Source organism: Cupressus sempervirens, chromosome 6 (genome assembly GCF_028749045.1).
Source record: "Cupressus sempervirens isolate cs-2001-9-10 chromosome 6, ASM2874904v1, whole genome shotgun sequence".
In the NCBI taxonomy this organism is placed as follows: domain Eukaryota; kingdom Viridiplantae; phylum Streptophyta; class Pinopsida; order Cupressales; family Cupressaceae; genus Cupressus; species Cupressus sempervirens.
In genome coordinates, this window is record NC_143123.1 from 98,937,476 (window position 1) to 98,954,543 (window position 17,068).

Consider the following 17,068-nt stretch of genomic DNA (forward strand, 5'->3'; position numbering starts at 1 on the left):
AGGATTTCCTTTATCTGAAGTCAACCTCTCACCTTCCCGCCTGACCCTAGGTTTGTGTTAAGGCTCAATAGTGTCTAATGAATTTTGCTCTAATTCTTGGTTCCCATTTAACTGTCTCACTTCTAATTATGGAATGATTGTCTTCTTAATGTTATGGGTATTCGTGATTCGCCACTCATCAGAAACTATCAAGATGGTTACAAACTTTATAGAACAGTTGTCCTGCTGTCTGAATGCTACAGTGGTTGTGTAAGTATGATGGTGATTTATCACCCTTCTTCTGACTTTCCGAAGTCATATAAGAAATACCACAAACAACTTTCCTACCGCCTATTTTACTGGCATAGTATATCCTCCTATAGTTCTGAGTTTGTTAACGGTTAGTTCAGAATATGCATTTTTGTGTAATTTTTAATTTAAGTATGCGTTTACTGGTTTTCTCACAGGAACTTAACTGTCAGCTGAGCCGTTGATTTCTTGAACCGTTGGTCTAATGAGCATTACCATTTCCCAGAGCTAGGCTATAAACCTCTGTTAAAAAAGAGATAACTTGGATAACATGGTTCCATACATACATTCTTTGAGGTTGGCGTTCAATGGCTAACCAGCAATGAGGAATGATCTGAAATAAAACTTCTGACACTGAAGTTTTCATTTTAGACCAAAACTGATTATATATTCATGTTAGAGCATACCATTTATGTTGTTAACTTAACGTCATTTAGTCTGAACAGGCCTTTACTTGGCAGAGAATAAGAACCAGGAGAAGAAGTCTTGTATTATCTCTACACATCTAGTGCATGTATTGTGCCCGTAGTCAAAAAGAAAGTTTCCCAGCATTTCTCTACACTTTAAGGTAAAACGATAAAGAAATGCAGAGATACATTGTGGTGAATTCTATTCAAGGTTCTTTTCTTCTAGAGTAAAAATCGCTTCATTCTATATGACTAACACAGTTCTAAGGGAGTTGGTCTCAGTAATGAAAGAGTTTACATGCCTGTATCTTTTGGTCAAGACAAAGTTGGGAAGTGCTGAAGCCAATGCACAACTACTGGCCGTTCTCAATCGCTATCATGGTTATGTAGCTTTTAGAATTTCTTTTGCTGGCTTCCCTGCGTTCTGGTTCTTTCACCTGAGTTTTTCCATTACCATCTTTTCTCTTCCGTTATTTCTCTCTCCTCCCTTCTTTTTGTTTAATGATAATCCCCATCTAAACATTCTGAGGTGGTCCTTCTCCTCCGTCCACTCCTCATCGTGTAAAGCTCCTCCCTAATTAGAATCAAGATTCTTTCTTTAAATTACTATTTCCTAAGGTTTGCTGAGACATAATGAGAATTTTCTAATAAGGAATGTAACCATATTATAAAGTTTGTGAAGAATAAATTGAGAAGTGAGGATGACTGTTGGGAAAGTTTGAATCCCACGTTTGAAATGGAATTATATAATTACATTATTGAAATTGCTCATGGTGAAGAGAGGAAATTTCCATTGAAAGATAATTTCATGGTATCAATATGATAGTGAAAAGGTCCCATACAAAGTTGAAGGTGGCTTAAAATTTTAATTTTCTAATGTTTAAATTGCATTAAGACTCCATCTTCCATTTCATGGCAATATGAGAGGGTGGGAATATTCTCATAATTGGCAAGTTTGTGATAAATAAGATGGGATAGGTTACATTCTGGTCTCTATGGCACGAGATTGATCAAGAGAATTGTCTAAAAATGATAAATTGTTTGTTGGTTAGGGGAATGTAGAGGAGAGACCCTAGAGTTTAGTCACCTTGGCCACTAGGTACAACTTGGCAGGTCTTACCATTTCCAAGTTGTCTGGAACTTGTTCATCCAACATCCCCTTTCCCGATGATACCTCTTCCCCCTTCGGGTTTGATTCACATTCTTCTTGCATCCAATCAGAATGAGTGGTTAAACCTTGATATCAAATTTAAGTAAATAAGATCATCATGTAATTACATTACCATGTTAATGAACATCTTGTTATTATGTTCAATCCATATAACAACCAATAATTTTGATAATAATTAAGGTGTAACCAATTAAAACTAAACTAAAAATTTTAAGTTAGAAATACCATGAATTTCGAAACCAGAATCCGCCTAGGGAAAAGTCTCCAAAACCATAGTTAGTCCACATATACCGCCTAGGGCAAAGTCTGCAAAACAACGATTAGTCGATATATACCGCGTAGGACACAAAGTTATACCAATATATAGTAATATTCAAAACCACTGCTTAGATTAGATCTTGTCTCGCTTATGACACATGTACAAAACATTATAGAAATAAAAACTTTCATCTAGGGCACCAATTAGTAAAGACATGAGTATAAAAGTATCAAAATAAAAGGGGTTTGACAGGAGGGTTACCTAAGAAGACATGTCTCTTCCTAATGGCACCTTGACATACTATATTTTAACTTGCTAATGAAGTGTGAAAGTTGATATCTTTTTAGATTCAAATCTCGGTCTCTCAAGGGATAGTAATATTACAATAATGTTCAATTGATATCTTTATATTTTTATTTAATGCTCAATATTGTAAATCTTGTTCATATTAGAATGTTTCTAATTCTTATGATCATTTCATTATGGAAACAATCAAGGGCTGCTTAGACTTGCTAAAAATCCAGTCTTCCATGAGCGAACCAAGTGTATTGACCTTCATTCTCACTTCATTCTCCGTGTAGTTGAAGATGGGTCTGTGGATTTATAGTATGTTCATACAAAAGACTAGACTGCACATATTCTCACCAAGTCCCTACTTTCAGATAAGTTTTCTTGTGGGGCTTCTTGGTATAGTAGACAGATTGATCATTGAGGAAGGGGATTAGAATAGTTTCTAGTTTTGTTTAATGGTCAATATTGTAAATCGTGTGCATCATTTGTTTCTTGTTTGTTCCTTGTTCTTGTTTACCTATCTTGATTATCGTATCTGTAGTCGTTTGATCTTGCGTTCCAGCTTGTGTCATCCTACTGGCTTAATGAGGGCCTATTCTAGATTTTTTGTCCTATGAACGCATGCCATTTGGATTCCATATTAAGGAGCATTCTATGTTTTACTATCAAATAGTGTGTTCATAGATTGTTGGATTCCGTGAAGTGATTTGTGATTCTTGCGTGCGATTCATCCCAGATTCTTCGAGATGATTCTTGGAACATGTGTGGGCCTACTAGTTCAGCGGGCCCTAAGGGCGCTCCTCTGCACCATTCGTTAATCTCAACCATCCATCCCCCTACGGGGCGGGCGGTGCAGAGGTATATTATCGCCAATTGTGGTGCGTGCGTGCAGAGGGCCCCTACTATTCGCAACGACATTTATGATAGCACCTTGTTATATGATCGTAGCCTTGACCATTGATCCTATCCTTAGGGTTCATCCTATGAGTTGTAACACGTTTCCTAATTATTGGGAAGTGTGAATCTTTTGGGCTGACCTATCTATCGAAGTGAATAAATATGTAATATCTTTGATATTTTGAGGTGGTGGAACTTAGTAGAAAGATCTAGAAATCAAGCTCTCGTGTACATAGTGATCATCTATAGGATTTGTATATGTTGTAAGCCTGCAACTGGGTAGTCCTTGTTGCTCGACATATTACAAGCTACCTGTCATTGAATTTGAAAGTAATCGATTGAATTTTGTCATTTCATTCTTTAGTGGGGACAGCTATATAAAATATAGGGATTTTTTTTTTTGGTTTAAAGAGGGGTAAACACTTTAACCTAGAGCTATGAACTGATGAGGCCACAAATGGGGGGGCTCATCCCCAATGGGATTTTAACCTTGATGGCAAGAAGAACAACACAACAACTTACCCATCACAACGTGCCAACATTGACCAAAATAGGGAGAATTAAAAAATATAGGGAAATTTTGTATATACATACAAAAACTTGGATACAACATGCTGATATATTATTATAGGATCGTAACATACAATGTTTGTGTTAATAATTTAAATTGAGAGTTAATATGAGAGTGAAAGTCAAACATATTATCAAAATCCAAGCATTAATTTTATGGGTACCCAAGGGACAAGTTTCCAGAAGTTTCCGAGTTTCTAGGACATCCTTATTTCTAGAACGGGTCAAATTATGTTGGACACATGTCCCCAAGTAACACTACTTTAATGTAATATATTTTTTGCGATATTCTATTTATTCAATAATATAGCCACACAAGAAGTATGCACTTGAAACACAAAGAATACACATGAATGTGTGAAGACACGTAAATGCATGAAGACATGAAGCATACCCAAAGTAGACACACAAAACACAAAGTAAACATATAAATATATGTATACATAGTTCAATTGGTTCATAAGAGGTAAGAGAATCCAACTAGGACTATAAACAACTCTTGGAGTAATCAATCCACAAGAGGCAGGAGTGTTCAACAAGGACCACAACCATCTCTTGGAGTTATCAATCCACATGAGGCAGGAGTGTCCAACTAGGACCATAACCATCTCTTGGAGTAATCAATCAACAAGAGGCAGGAACGTCCAACCAGGACCAAAACCATCGCTTGAAGTAATGTAATGTCCTTGCTAGTAGAGATAGTTTATATTAGTAATACCTGCAAACAATTGTTAGAATCATAATAACAACGAATCTATTTATGCTCTTCTAACCTCTATCCTACCCTAATCTTAAGGACATCTCTAGATTGGGCTTCCTAACTCATAGCTATTTTGTCGTCTTCTTTAGAGAGCTCCCCGTAAGATTCTTCTTGGACCTCAATCTAAGGCCAATCACATATGCATATGTTGATGACATCAGAATATTCTAGCACATCGAGGTTATCTATTAATCCTAGTCATGGTAGTCAAATGGAAACCTTAACGCTTGTCATACCCCATGATAGGGGTTCCTTTAATCTCTATGGTGTCAGGCCTATTGATTGGCACAATATTATGTTATGTTCGCTATGTAATAATTGGGTTCCATTTATATAAAGTCTTGGCTAGTGGTGGCAATAATGAGGTAGCAATTTTATTGTTGGGAGATCGATTTTGAGAAGGTTGTGGAGGATGGAAATCTCTAATTTTACAAGCAATCAGAATTGGAAGGTATTAGAAAGAAAAAGTTTGGGTAAAAAGGAAAAATATCAAACCCTGTAAGATAGAATTTGATGAAAATTCATATTGAAATTAAGAAGTAGGTGCTCAGAGTTTAGATAGCAGCCAGCATGGTATCTCTTTTATGTGATTGCTGATGAAAAATCTGGCCTTGAACCAAAGAAAATGCATGATCAAAGAGCAATTTACCCCTTTATTTTGATGAGGATTCTTGATCAAGTTGGTTTAGGAGAGGGATGCTGATCTAAATGCAATTTCACATCATGTTAACTTGCAAATATTGTTTATACTTATGATTTTGTGAGCTTAATGGAATTTACTATCTTTAGCAAGGTAAAATATGGAGCAAGGACATGTTTAAAGGATGAAGAGATGTAGCAAGACTAAATTGAAGATTTCAAACAAGGAGGTGCTTTGAGATCAAGAACATGGCAATGATACTTAAGGACAAGAAAGATAAAGTTGAAATTACAAATTTGCAAGCCTACAAGTGAAAGAAATCATGACAATTTGAATTTCTTCCTAAAGGAGGAAATTCAAGTTCACTCTAAGAGATCCAGCTACATAAAGACTAAATCACTTCAAGAGGATCAAGGTCTAGGCTGTTAGCATGAATGCTGATGCTATGGGGGAGCATTGCAGAACATTGTTATGATGTATTTATAACTGTGTTTGTCATTGATGACAACATAGTAACAAGTTTGTAAAAGATGACAGAGCAACAAACTGTGATTTCTGTACTAAGGACATTATATTACTTATCTGCTTATGCGTAGTTACCAGCACATACTATATTGTGTATTTGCTACATGGGCAAGTGCATAGAACCTGAATCGACAGTGTACGGAAGATATGATTGAATTACAGAGAACCATATAGAAATAGAGTATTAGGAAAGATTGCATGATTGCTATAGCTCGTTACAATTGCAATAAAGGGTTGCACAGTGAACTGGAGATAGTTTACTGACCGTTGATGACGTCAAAGAGTCCGCATGTATGGAAGTCGCGCGTGTGAAAGTTTGTGTATAATTGTGAGCCGATAGCATTAATTAAATGTGTATTTCATTTAATTAACGTATGATAATGAAGTATGAAGCCACCTCAAGGATTTATTAATTGTAGTATAAAGGAAAGATGTTTTCCATGTTTTAGATAATAAGGAAATAAATGAAAATGAAGAAGTCTTGCGAATTATTAAGCAGCAGAGCAGCGTGACACACTAATGCATGTAAGTGACCTTAAGGGTTACTGTTATTGATCACAGAGTTCCAGATCTGATTGCATGATCTGAAGGTGAAGAAGTCTGGTGTACTGGACAGAGGAAGAAGTAAAAGCCTGTTACACATCTATTATTTTGAAAGGAATAGTACTGAGATCAATTGGATAGTGGGTTTGTTGATCTGATCCTGAAGTTGTTTGGACAGTGGGTTCAACTGCCTTCCACAACTCCTAATAGGGATTCAAAGTCTCCTAATAGGGACTCGTTGTACTAAATGTTGTAATAGACTCCTAACAGGGTCCATCCTCTAACAAGGAATATTCATATTAGTGCATCATTTTGTGGGCATCATTCCCACCAGGGTTTTCCCTCTAATCAAGGGTTTCCCTAGTCAACATATCTGGTGTAATTGTTGTGTGCATCTTATGGTTGTTGTTTTCTTTGGCTGAATGGTTGGATTTGTTTAAAGAGGATACATGTTTTAATAACTAATTCACCGCCCCCCCCGCCCCCCCCCCCCCTCGGACTATTGTTTCTAAAAAAGGCATCAAACGAAACATCAAGTCTTCAAGATCAAACAAGTGCAATGAAGAGATTTCCAAGAGATAGAGAAAATTTAAGAAGATGAAGCACTTTGGGAATATACCATCACAATTGAAGTGAAGGCTTGATAATGTTGAATATAACAAGATATTTTCTCATCATAGAAGAATTGATCAAGTCTCTAAGATAAGAATGTTGAGGTGGTGCCCACTCATCTTCAACCATTTAGAAGGCTTCAATTGCATGTGTTCGAGCACATTCAATCATATAATGCCAATTGTACATGTGGAAGACTAGTGCCTCTACCTTATTTTCTCATTGGTTCTAAAAAACATTGTAATTTTCTCATTGGCCCACAAAGTGTGGCAATGCTAATTAGGGTTTGTAATGGATAAATCTTTGCCCTTGATCTTGAATTCATCTTGGACCTTCATTGTAATTGAATAACTATAAAAGGCCAAGGCCTCTCATTTATAACTTATTAAGATTATATTAGATTAGCTAAGGGAGAGACAAGTTGAAATTGTTTCCATAATGTTATCAAAGTAATTGCTAATTCATTGTTGGTCTTCATGGTAGATTACTTATGTTGCTTTGAAGTATTGCATGGTTTCTACATTCCCTTATTTAGAATAAGATTTTATTTCATGTTGATTATAAATAGTGTTTAGTTGATTGGAAAACATTTTGGATTTAGCTTTGATGACCTTGCATAGACCAAACCACTAGTTGCTTGTTGATTGTAAGTTTGCCTTGTGTTTTCAACTTACATATTTATGAACTTACTTTGATTATTGCTTGCACATTGATATCCATTGATGGATGGTGTTAATGAGATGATTGTAGTTTGGAACATCTGACTTTTACCTTAAAAGATTAAACTTGCTAGGTTGATGTTGATGGCTAAACCAAGTCTAGTAGAGTCACAAAAACATCCCCCGTTTCTTGCATTAGACGAGTAGATTAGCTCTCTAAATCCTTTCCCATGAAGTTTGTTCAGTTGGAGTAAGTTGAAGTAGTTGATGTCCATTGAATGAATATTGTAAGTCCCTTTGTGACATCCAACATATCACATCATTAAAATTGATTGAAAGCCTACAATAAGAAGGAACCTCAAAATTGTCTCATTTGATCACACTATTCATCTACATTGTTTAGCATATGAGCACCCTTATTCAAAAGAGAGTTGGAAATTTGGTATTTCATCCTGGAATACTAAGTATTCAGCTCTGCAAGTTGTAGTGGAACAAAACACACATCGACAGATATGGGATAGGATTTTTGATGGACTGTTGAGAAAACAATTCTGAGGATTGAGGAATCTGGTTGACTAGTAATGATTGTAAGAGCCATTGCAACAGATGGTTTAGGTTGTATAATGTATTTAGTGTTACAGCACTAACTAGTCGATGCAGAACATTGCTTCAAGTTGTGATGTTGTGAATACATCAATGCATAAATGTGGTAGAATAGGCCAATTAGATAGTCGCCATACCATAAAGATGACCAGAGATGTAATAGGATGTAAGATCCTCTGTTTGCTAACTTGAATGAGTGATTATGATACTCTATGATTACTTATTTTCATTAATTTTTTGGTATACTGTTTCTAAGGATGGGCTTTGTGATGCCACTGGTACCACAATTACAAACTTCAGTTCAACTACATTGCTTGAAATCATGCCAATTTAGGTGGCAGCTTCTTTCATTCCGTACTTGTCCATGCATTGATTATTTCTAGTAGAAACCATATGCAGCACTGTAATATAGATGCTGTTCTTTACCTGTCTGCTGCAATTGGAATAATTTTTGATTAATTCAAAAGCTAAATTCAAGGAGTGCAATAACATGGGAGTTCCTTTCCATGTTTTCACTGGCCAGATGGTTGTCATATTGTGTTCATTTTTATCCTTGACTGACATATCCTTAACAAAGCCTTCAAACTTAAAAGTGTTACATGCCATTCAATGTTAATCATCATTTCTGAAGTGCAGTTTTGAAGGTTTCTCTTATCAAGTTATAATTATTCTTAATTTTGTGGAGTGATATTATGCAAGTCATTTGTTTGTTGTAATGTTATTGGTCACTAACTTGGGAGGTCTTGGACACTTTGCAGCCTTCATACATGTTTATTGATAAGGAACATCGTGGACCATTTGAGTTTTCTGAAGATATTGGAGCTCTTGCAACTGGAGCATCACCTGACAACAGTGTCCTCCCAAGTCAAAGAGTTGAAGCATCTGACAATGATCTATTGCTAAGTGCTTCAGAGAAGGAGGAAAATCGAGGCATTGCAGCAAATGGTTCCCTTGCTTATAGTGCTCCCGACTATAATGGCAGTTCCACTGCACTGGTGTCGCATTCTCCATCTCCTACAGCCAATACTTCTGCAGCATCAGGTGCGCCATCCACAGCATCTATTTCACAACCAAGTATAGAGATTGATGATTTACTTGGTTTGGGCTCTGTGACGACTCAATCACCGATTCCTGCTTTAAAGCTCAACTCCAAAACAGTACTTGATCCTGCCACATTTCAGCGGAAATGGGGTCAACTTCCAATTGCTTTAACACAGGTTTGCTGTTTTTATCCTTTTATTCAGCTTCTGTCTGTCCTCTGCTCTACTTTCTTGTTTTCATTTTTCACAGTTTTATTATTTCTTAATAATAGTTTAGAAGTTTGAAGTGTTACATGATTTTGTTTGCTGTATACTTATTTTTACCATAAAATTCATACCGATATCCATATAACAATGTACATCTTTCCAAGAAATCACTTTTTCTGTGTAGTGTTGGTTGAGATGGAGCCATGGAAATATGCACTAGTACAAAATGGATAATCCATGAGTAATCACTTAGATGAATGAAATGCTTTGTATTTTTAGATTGCTAATTCTTGCATTTTGTGGCTTTCCCTGTTATGGGACCCTTTTTCCAAATTGAAGAGAAAGTTATACTTTCAGTGAATTATCCTTTAGAATTAAAATGTAGATAAAATAATAGAGGTAATTTTGAGAGGAATAATAGTATTTATCAAATTAACTAAAGAAACCATTTGTGAAATGGTATGATGGTTTGAAAACTATATCTTCAGGGAATATATAACCATTTAGTGAGACTTGGAAAGAGAATGGAGATCACCCAAGGAAGGTGGTGGTTTAGATATGATATGGTTGCTGGAGAAGGGGCGCATGGAGTATATCCAACTTAGGGTACAGCATGCACTGAGGATTGTTCCAGGCAGGGCTTGTTGAGCATTTGCTTTGTTGTGTATGTTTCATATGCTGTGTTCATGACTTTTCCAAGTGTTCTGATTCAAATAAGTACCAAACGTATTACTATAAAAAATATTCTGAATTATGAATAAATGGGATGGAGTTAATTTAATTGGATTCTCAAAAGATGTTTACTTTCAACAATGTTCATATTGTTGGATTTAATTTTACATAGATTGATGATGGTGATAATCATGTGCTAAATTCTTAAACTGGTTAATTGTGAGAAAACTTAATAATCTTTAAACTTAGATAATGACATTATCAAATCCACTATCATACTAGTTAACTCCATATATTGAAACTATCTAATCTAATAGTCGAGAGAAAGTAGTAATACATTCCATATTTTCATATAATTGCTTTTTTGCGAATCATAGCAGCATCCCATACACTGAAATTTTTACTATGTATTATGCCATCTACAGTGCGCATTGTATGCATATAAGCCTAGGAATGCTTGTTGTAGAGTCCCTACATTCACATACAGTCGTCTGGCAATGTATGCATCAACTGTGGAAGTTATCTTCAGTTTTCTGTTCAACATTTTTTATGCAATACCTGTTTGGCATGCCTATCTATTTTTCTACTACTATTTGCAAGTAAAACTTCTTGGCTCTGCAAACCTCCTGTGTCAAACAAGGTAGACAATTTCTTTGCAATTCTTTTGAGTCTGTGGCATGTTTGTAATAGCTATTTTCCAGGTCAGTCAACTTCACTTCTTGTTAAGGTTGTAGCTTCAGTTGGATTTATTTGATCTGAGATACATTATTGTTATTGGTAAATCATCATTTCTTACATATACTTATGTTATATAATATATATTAGCAAGGTTGCACGGGGATGGGGGTACTTGGGGTACTTAGGGTACTGGTACGACTATTGTTCATAATAGGGGACAGGGATACTTGGGTATGTCAAAATTTATTTTTAATTATACTTTTATATTTATAGAAAATGTGAAATTATGAGTCATGACAATGGTTTTTTAAAACAAGAACTGTGATAAAGTTTGCAAATGTAATGTATTGTGTTCAGTTTCAGATTTGCTATATGTTTGTAACAATAATATATGATAAATGATTAGATGCATAACAGAGAAGGCAGACTTTAAACATGAACAAGAAGATTATAAATCATATGAAAATGACATATTGCAAATGATAAACTTCTGACTTGAACAGTGATAAAGTTGATTGTTAATCAATACTGAGTCAAAGTTTCAAACTGATTAGGTACTGAATTACGCTTGATAAGCAACAAGCTGATACACCAAAAAAGTGGAAAAAAAGAAAAGAAATCTTAATCAAGGTCCTTAGCTATGATACTCTCCACCGAGTACTCGGTACTTAGGATATGTGTATCCAGTACTTGGGTATGTGGGTACAAGTACTAGGGGTGTGGGTACGAGTACCCATGCAACCTTGTATATCATTGTGTGTGTGTGTGTATATATATATATATATATATATATATATATATATGCAAATCCAATTACAAGGATTGGAATAGCGAATCTTTGTTAGGAAAAGGTTAATCACATGAAGTGCCCAATTAATGCATACACATCAACAATCATTTATGTGATTAATGCATAGGCAATTAAATTCAAAGCGTGTGTTGCGTGTCACCAATTGCAACTCTTAAAAGATGGATGACGTCCAGAATGTGTGAAATCTAAACAAATATTAAAACCAATAATGACTTCTGATGAATGATTACCCTCACAAGGATATCGATTAACTCTGCAAATATATAACTCGATGATTGTACTAGATTAGCACCCTGAGTACAAATATTGCACGGACAAATAGTATGGAATCAGTGAGAACTGATATAATAAGATCACAGACATGACTCAATGAATTCACCCATGAGAATTGCGCACTATATTTGATGATTGTTGCAATTACTTTGACTTAGGCATTTTGACACATTGGAGCAATGACTTTTGTTTCAGCATCTGTGGTCCTCGTCATGAAGATATCAAGGATTTCATTACAAAGGTATCTTCCTATAACAAAGTTTGGATTTCAGATGGGATCAAAGTGAGACTCAACATAAAAAGTTTCTCGAGAAATGACGAGAGAAATGATATTGTGAAATTGAGGAAAGTCATCAAACATTATTATGTTGATATACTAAGTGGAGAATACACTACTTTATGAAGATGTAGATCAAGAAAGAGGCTAAGTGATATTTTTTTGATAATATCCATTGGAACAAATTCTCATAACACATACCGAAGTGCCGAATTGAAGGGTTTAAGCTGCAATCAAAACATGAAGGACAATAATGCGATTTCCCAATGCATTCTAATAGCCCTAAGTTGATGGAATGATCCAAGGCCTAGATTCTGCTGCAAAGTTTTAGAGAATGAGGAAGCTCTTGTTCATCATCTTTGGAAAACATTATGAGAGGTATTTGAGGTTTGCATGCATTTGATGATCACTTTAAGACATAAAGGTTCATGACTAATAGATTTAGAGGTTGATATCATTCATGGATGATTATCACTCATTGGATTTGATACTGATTGAAAACTCTATAAAATGGAATGAGTGGGAATTTTATATTGTGGGATGATAATAATAGTCAGTGTCCCATTCCCACTTGAACCATCTTTAGAGGGGAGGTGTTCCATTTATATACGGATAAGTATTTGTTATTCTCAAGTATTACATTATCTACTCATTATGGTCTTTGTTATTTGTATTTATATATGTATTACATGAGTTATTTTCCTTGATTGTATTATATGAGTTATTTTCTTTGATCTTTTCCTTTATATCTGGGCATGTTCTTGCAGGAAAAGAAGGTTGGTACTTTACACATGCTACCAAATATTGTGCAGACTCACTCTTATGACAGAAGCTTCAAAGAAACTTTGATCTAGAATTCATTAGTTATTTGATGATTACGTTGGATAAAAGGAGGCTCTTGAAGCAAATATCCTTGTTGATTGAGATTATGAACATCCTTCTATATTAAGAGGGAGTCTGGCACTTCTTCAAAAGCAACGTAGGAGATCATAATATTAATACTAAGAGGGAGTCTACAAATACATGTGTGTGACTACATGATTTAGATGAGCCTACCCTTATGTACATCATGAGGACATAGCAACTTATTATGAGAAAGTTGGAAGGTTGATATTAGATTCAGAGGGAGCATGACAGGCATCCTTGGGTGAAGAGAACCTCTAAAGGAGTAACTAGAGGACCTGACTTCCCAAGATTGTTGTTTAGAGGGAGAATTTTGAGGTGCGAACCCTTGTTAATGATCTCTTCTCGATAAGGGAGAAGTTCTAAGTGAAATTCTTTGTAATGTACTCTCCTCTCTGAGAGCAAAGTCTGAGGTGAAAACCCTTCTTCCACCCTCTAGGAGCAGCTATGGTGGATCCATCCTCTAACTTGGTTCATGGTGGATATCATTTGAGTTACTACGTGATGTTGTTGTGATTTGTATCATGAAAGGTGACAATTGTTCATTTGATATATGAGTGTGGTCACTATTGTAAGGTGATGATCTTAGCAATAGCTTGACCATGTTATCATGATAGACTTCATTAAGTTGTTGCCCTGGAATGTGCCAGTAATCATGTTAACAAAATGTATCATGATCGACTACATTAAATTGTTGTCCCGGAATGAGTCGGAAATCATGATACTGTGGTTGTTGTGTTGTATTCTTGATCCATTGTCATGATAGACTACATTAAACTTGCTGTCCCGGACTATGCAGGAAGGTATGACGATAAGTAAATCATGATAGTCTTGGATTCAGCCAGATATCATGAGATCAAGATTGACTATCTTTGTGTCTTGAAATGTGCCGGAAATCAGATAGTAATATATATTCTTAAAGGGATATAATTGTGTATAAGCGCTTTTGATGCGAACTCGAATATGAGATTAAGAAATTGATCATATCCTCTCTCGCTTAGAGGGAGTGTTAAAGTAATAGCTTCGATTGGATCTGATAACGCTGGTACATTTGACCTCATTTTTTGACCAATATTGGTTGAAATTTCAACCAACCAATTGGTCGAAGTTTTTCTTGTTGAAATTTCGACCAACTTATTGGTTGGTTGAAATTTCGACCAATCAGTTAATCGAAAACTTCCTAGAGCCCTGGTACAATTTCTACCTGGCATTTGTCCAAATTTCAACCAATGCGTGGTCGAAAACTATTAGGCATTGGTCAAAATTTCAACCAATGCTTGGTGGAAAACTTTCAAGCATTGGTCGAAATGCTTTGTCGAAAACTTCCAGGCATTGGTCGAAATTTTGACCAACGCCTAGGTGTAAATTTTTTTCAGGCATTCTATAAAGTAGTTCACATGCCTTGCGTATGATTTGACATTTTGCATGCATCTTGCACTCTCTCATCCGGCTGACGATGGATTATAGAGAGTGATCTGAAACGATGATGCTAAAAAACACACACAATCAAATCCAAAATGAACTTGCATTACAAATGGATTGTGGAAATCTAATATTGTTAATTTTGCATGCATGTCTACCAGGACAATCACAACTTAAACACACATATATATATATATATATATATAGAGAGAGAGAGAGAGAGAGAGAGAGAGAGAGAGAGAGAGAGAGAGAGAGAGCAGGATGCATGCAAAATGTCAAATCATACGCAAGGCATGTGAACTGTTTTATAGAATGCCTGAAAAACACTGATAGTAACTCATCAAATTGTCTTAAACACCGACAGTAACTAATATGCTTCTTCATTAATATGCCCGATACAATAAGCGAACTTGGCAACTATGCACAACAAGTTATATGCTAAAAGGAAATCATTTAGGAGATACAGAATATGGGGAGAGTGGGACAATCCCTATCTGACACTTGCTCCAAAGTATGAAGCTGCATAGATTGAAGTATTTGGGCAAATGTTTTTTCAGAACCACATTTATAGAGGCTGGAAATTGATTCATTGGAGTCCCTCATCTGGCACGGCTTTGGCTAAGGCTGAGTTGGAGTATCCAGAGGAACACTAGAAATCAAGCAATTCCGATCCTTCTCAATCGATGTGGACTACCAACATAGTCGTCACACAATCAAATAACACCACCAAGCTGCATGAATACTATCAAGAACCTTCAAAACATCTCCAACACGAAAGTTGACTCATCTTCAGCACCAAACACAAGAACACTGAAATTACTGAACTCAAAAAAAATCAAAAGATAGATTGTGGTACTCAGAATCATGCATAACAACTACTAACATAAAGATAAGATATGAGAGTAATTCCAGCATCACAACCTCTAAATCATCAAAACTAATTCATACTGAACCAAATACACATTCTCTAGACTCAAGAACACTATAGCACCAGTAACCAAAACTCATTCAAATAACCATTTGAACCTCTGTAAGTTGATAGCCAACAACTACGGACATCTTAAAAATTCTGACAAGAATAGCAACTGTAGATCTCCAATGTAATATTCAAAAGAACAATAATACCAGAAATTCACGTTTATGTTAGCATTTGTGCAACTGACGGGTGTTCTACTTAGGTCAGGTATTTGCACCTCATCGTTGAACATTTCTTTAGTCATGGTTTTGAGATTATTTTGCTGGCGTTGAGGTTTGGGGAAGGATTGAGGACAATGTCATTGTAAATTCTATCTGCCATGTATCATGTTGGAGATGCGATCATTGCAGGTCTCCTGTTTTTATTGGTTATAAATTGTGAGAAGTATTCTACTGGTTTTCTGTATGTATTGTTTTATTAAGAGTCATCTGTAGATGAGTATTGGCATGCATTTTGTAAATAATGTCTGAGAAAAGGATATATCCGAGTCTGCATTATTGTAGAAGGAATCAATATAGTGTTCATTAAAGCTTGTAGGCTTAGCATTTGTGAGATTTGTATTCAGATTCATCCATTATTCAGTAAAGTGACTTTTCTTGGTGTGGTTGGATATTTTTCACAAGGAGGGTTTTCCCAGGGCATCTCTGGTGTTCATTTTCTTTTAGATATCTGTTGTTCATTTTATGCTATTCTGGTTCTAAACTTAACAAACAGGACCTAAAAAAGAAATGCATGGAAATTTATATTCTAAGCCACAACCCACAAAGTTCCTAGTGATGTACATCTGTGATCAAGTTGTTTGAAGATCTGTGGAACCATAAATTAGCAGTCAGTTTGTGGAGAGTTAAGTACCTTGCATTGGGTAGTTCCTTTACATTGTTGGGTGTTGAGGACATTCTTAAGGATTTGAGACTAATTTTAGGAGCAGCCTAGTCACCTAAGAGAGTTCTAGTCTATGTCAAGGAGCTATTTAGTAAGCTGAACACTACATGAATCACCATTTGAAATTTTGTCTAAGTCTTCAAAATTGTCACATGAGTAACTGGATTTTATTTCTGAGATTGCAATAACCAGCAGTACACTTAAAGAAGCAGTTAGTTTTGGGTCCAGGAAAACCTGTTATATACCTGCGAGTTGAAGTTCTTGCCATGCTTTTGCAAAGAATTTATGTTTATTCTTTACAAACTTATAATGCATTTTTCAATATGAGATATATGAAAATTTGGCCTGTGGTTTGTGGTGTAAAACTTAGCCAGAAGGCCATTAAATCCTAAGTGGGACTGCAATTTGAATGGACAATTGGCTAGTTTGTGGCATAGCAATCTGGTGGTGTTTGATGCTGTTATTTGTGACAGAAAAAGTAGGAGTGGTGAGAACATAGATATGGTAGCTAGCAAGTTGTAAAACTCTGGCTAGACAAATATCTATAGAAAAAGAGAGTGACAGATGCACATATATGTGCAATAATATACATATGTGTGCACACACACACATGTATATACATGTATGGTACATACTATATACATATGCATATATAGGAGAGCAACCTGTACGCATAAACAAGACTACTTTCCAGATGGATAA

The 17,068-nt window shown here is 35.7% G+C and overlaps 1 protein-coding gene across 2 annotated transcripts in view; it reads left to right on the forward strand.

Annotated features, from left to right (window-relative positions):
* Nucleotides 1-17,068, forward strand: part of LOC149551417 (adaptin family protein) — a 123,665-nt gene that overhangs the window by 88,648 nt on the left and 17,949 nt on the right. The window contains exons 10-11 of one of the 2 annotated variants that reach the window (XM_089786927.1): nt 8,984-9,442; nt 9,961-10,253. In XM_089786927.1, the coding sequence (XP_089643053.1) occupies nt 8,984-9,442; nt 9,961-10,077 (576 nt within the window). In that variant the 3' untranslated portion in view covers nt 10,078-10,253. Of the gene's footprint in view, nt 1-8,983; nt 9,443-9,960; nt 10,254-17,068 lie in introns of those variants that run through there. The other variant, XM_089786926.1, reaches the window with a different exon arrangement.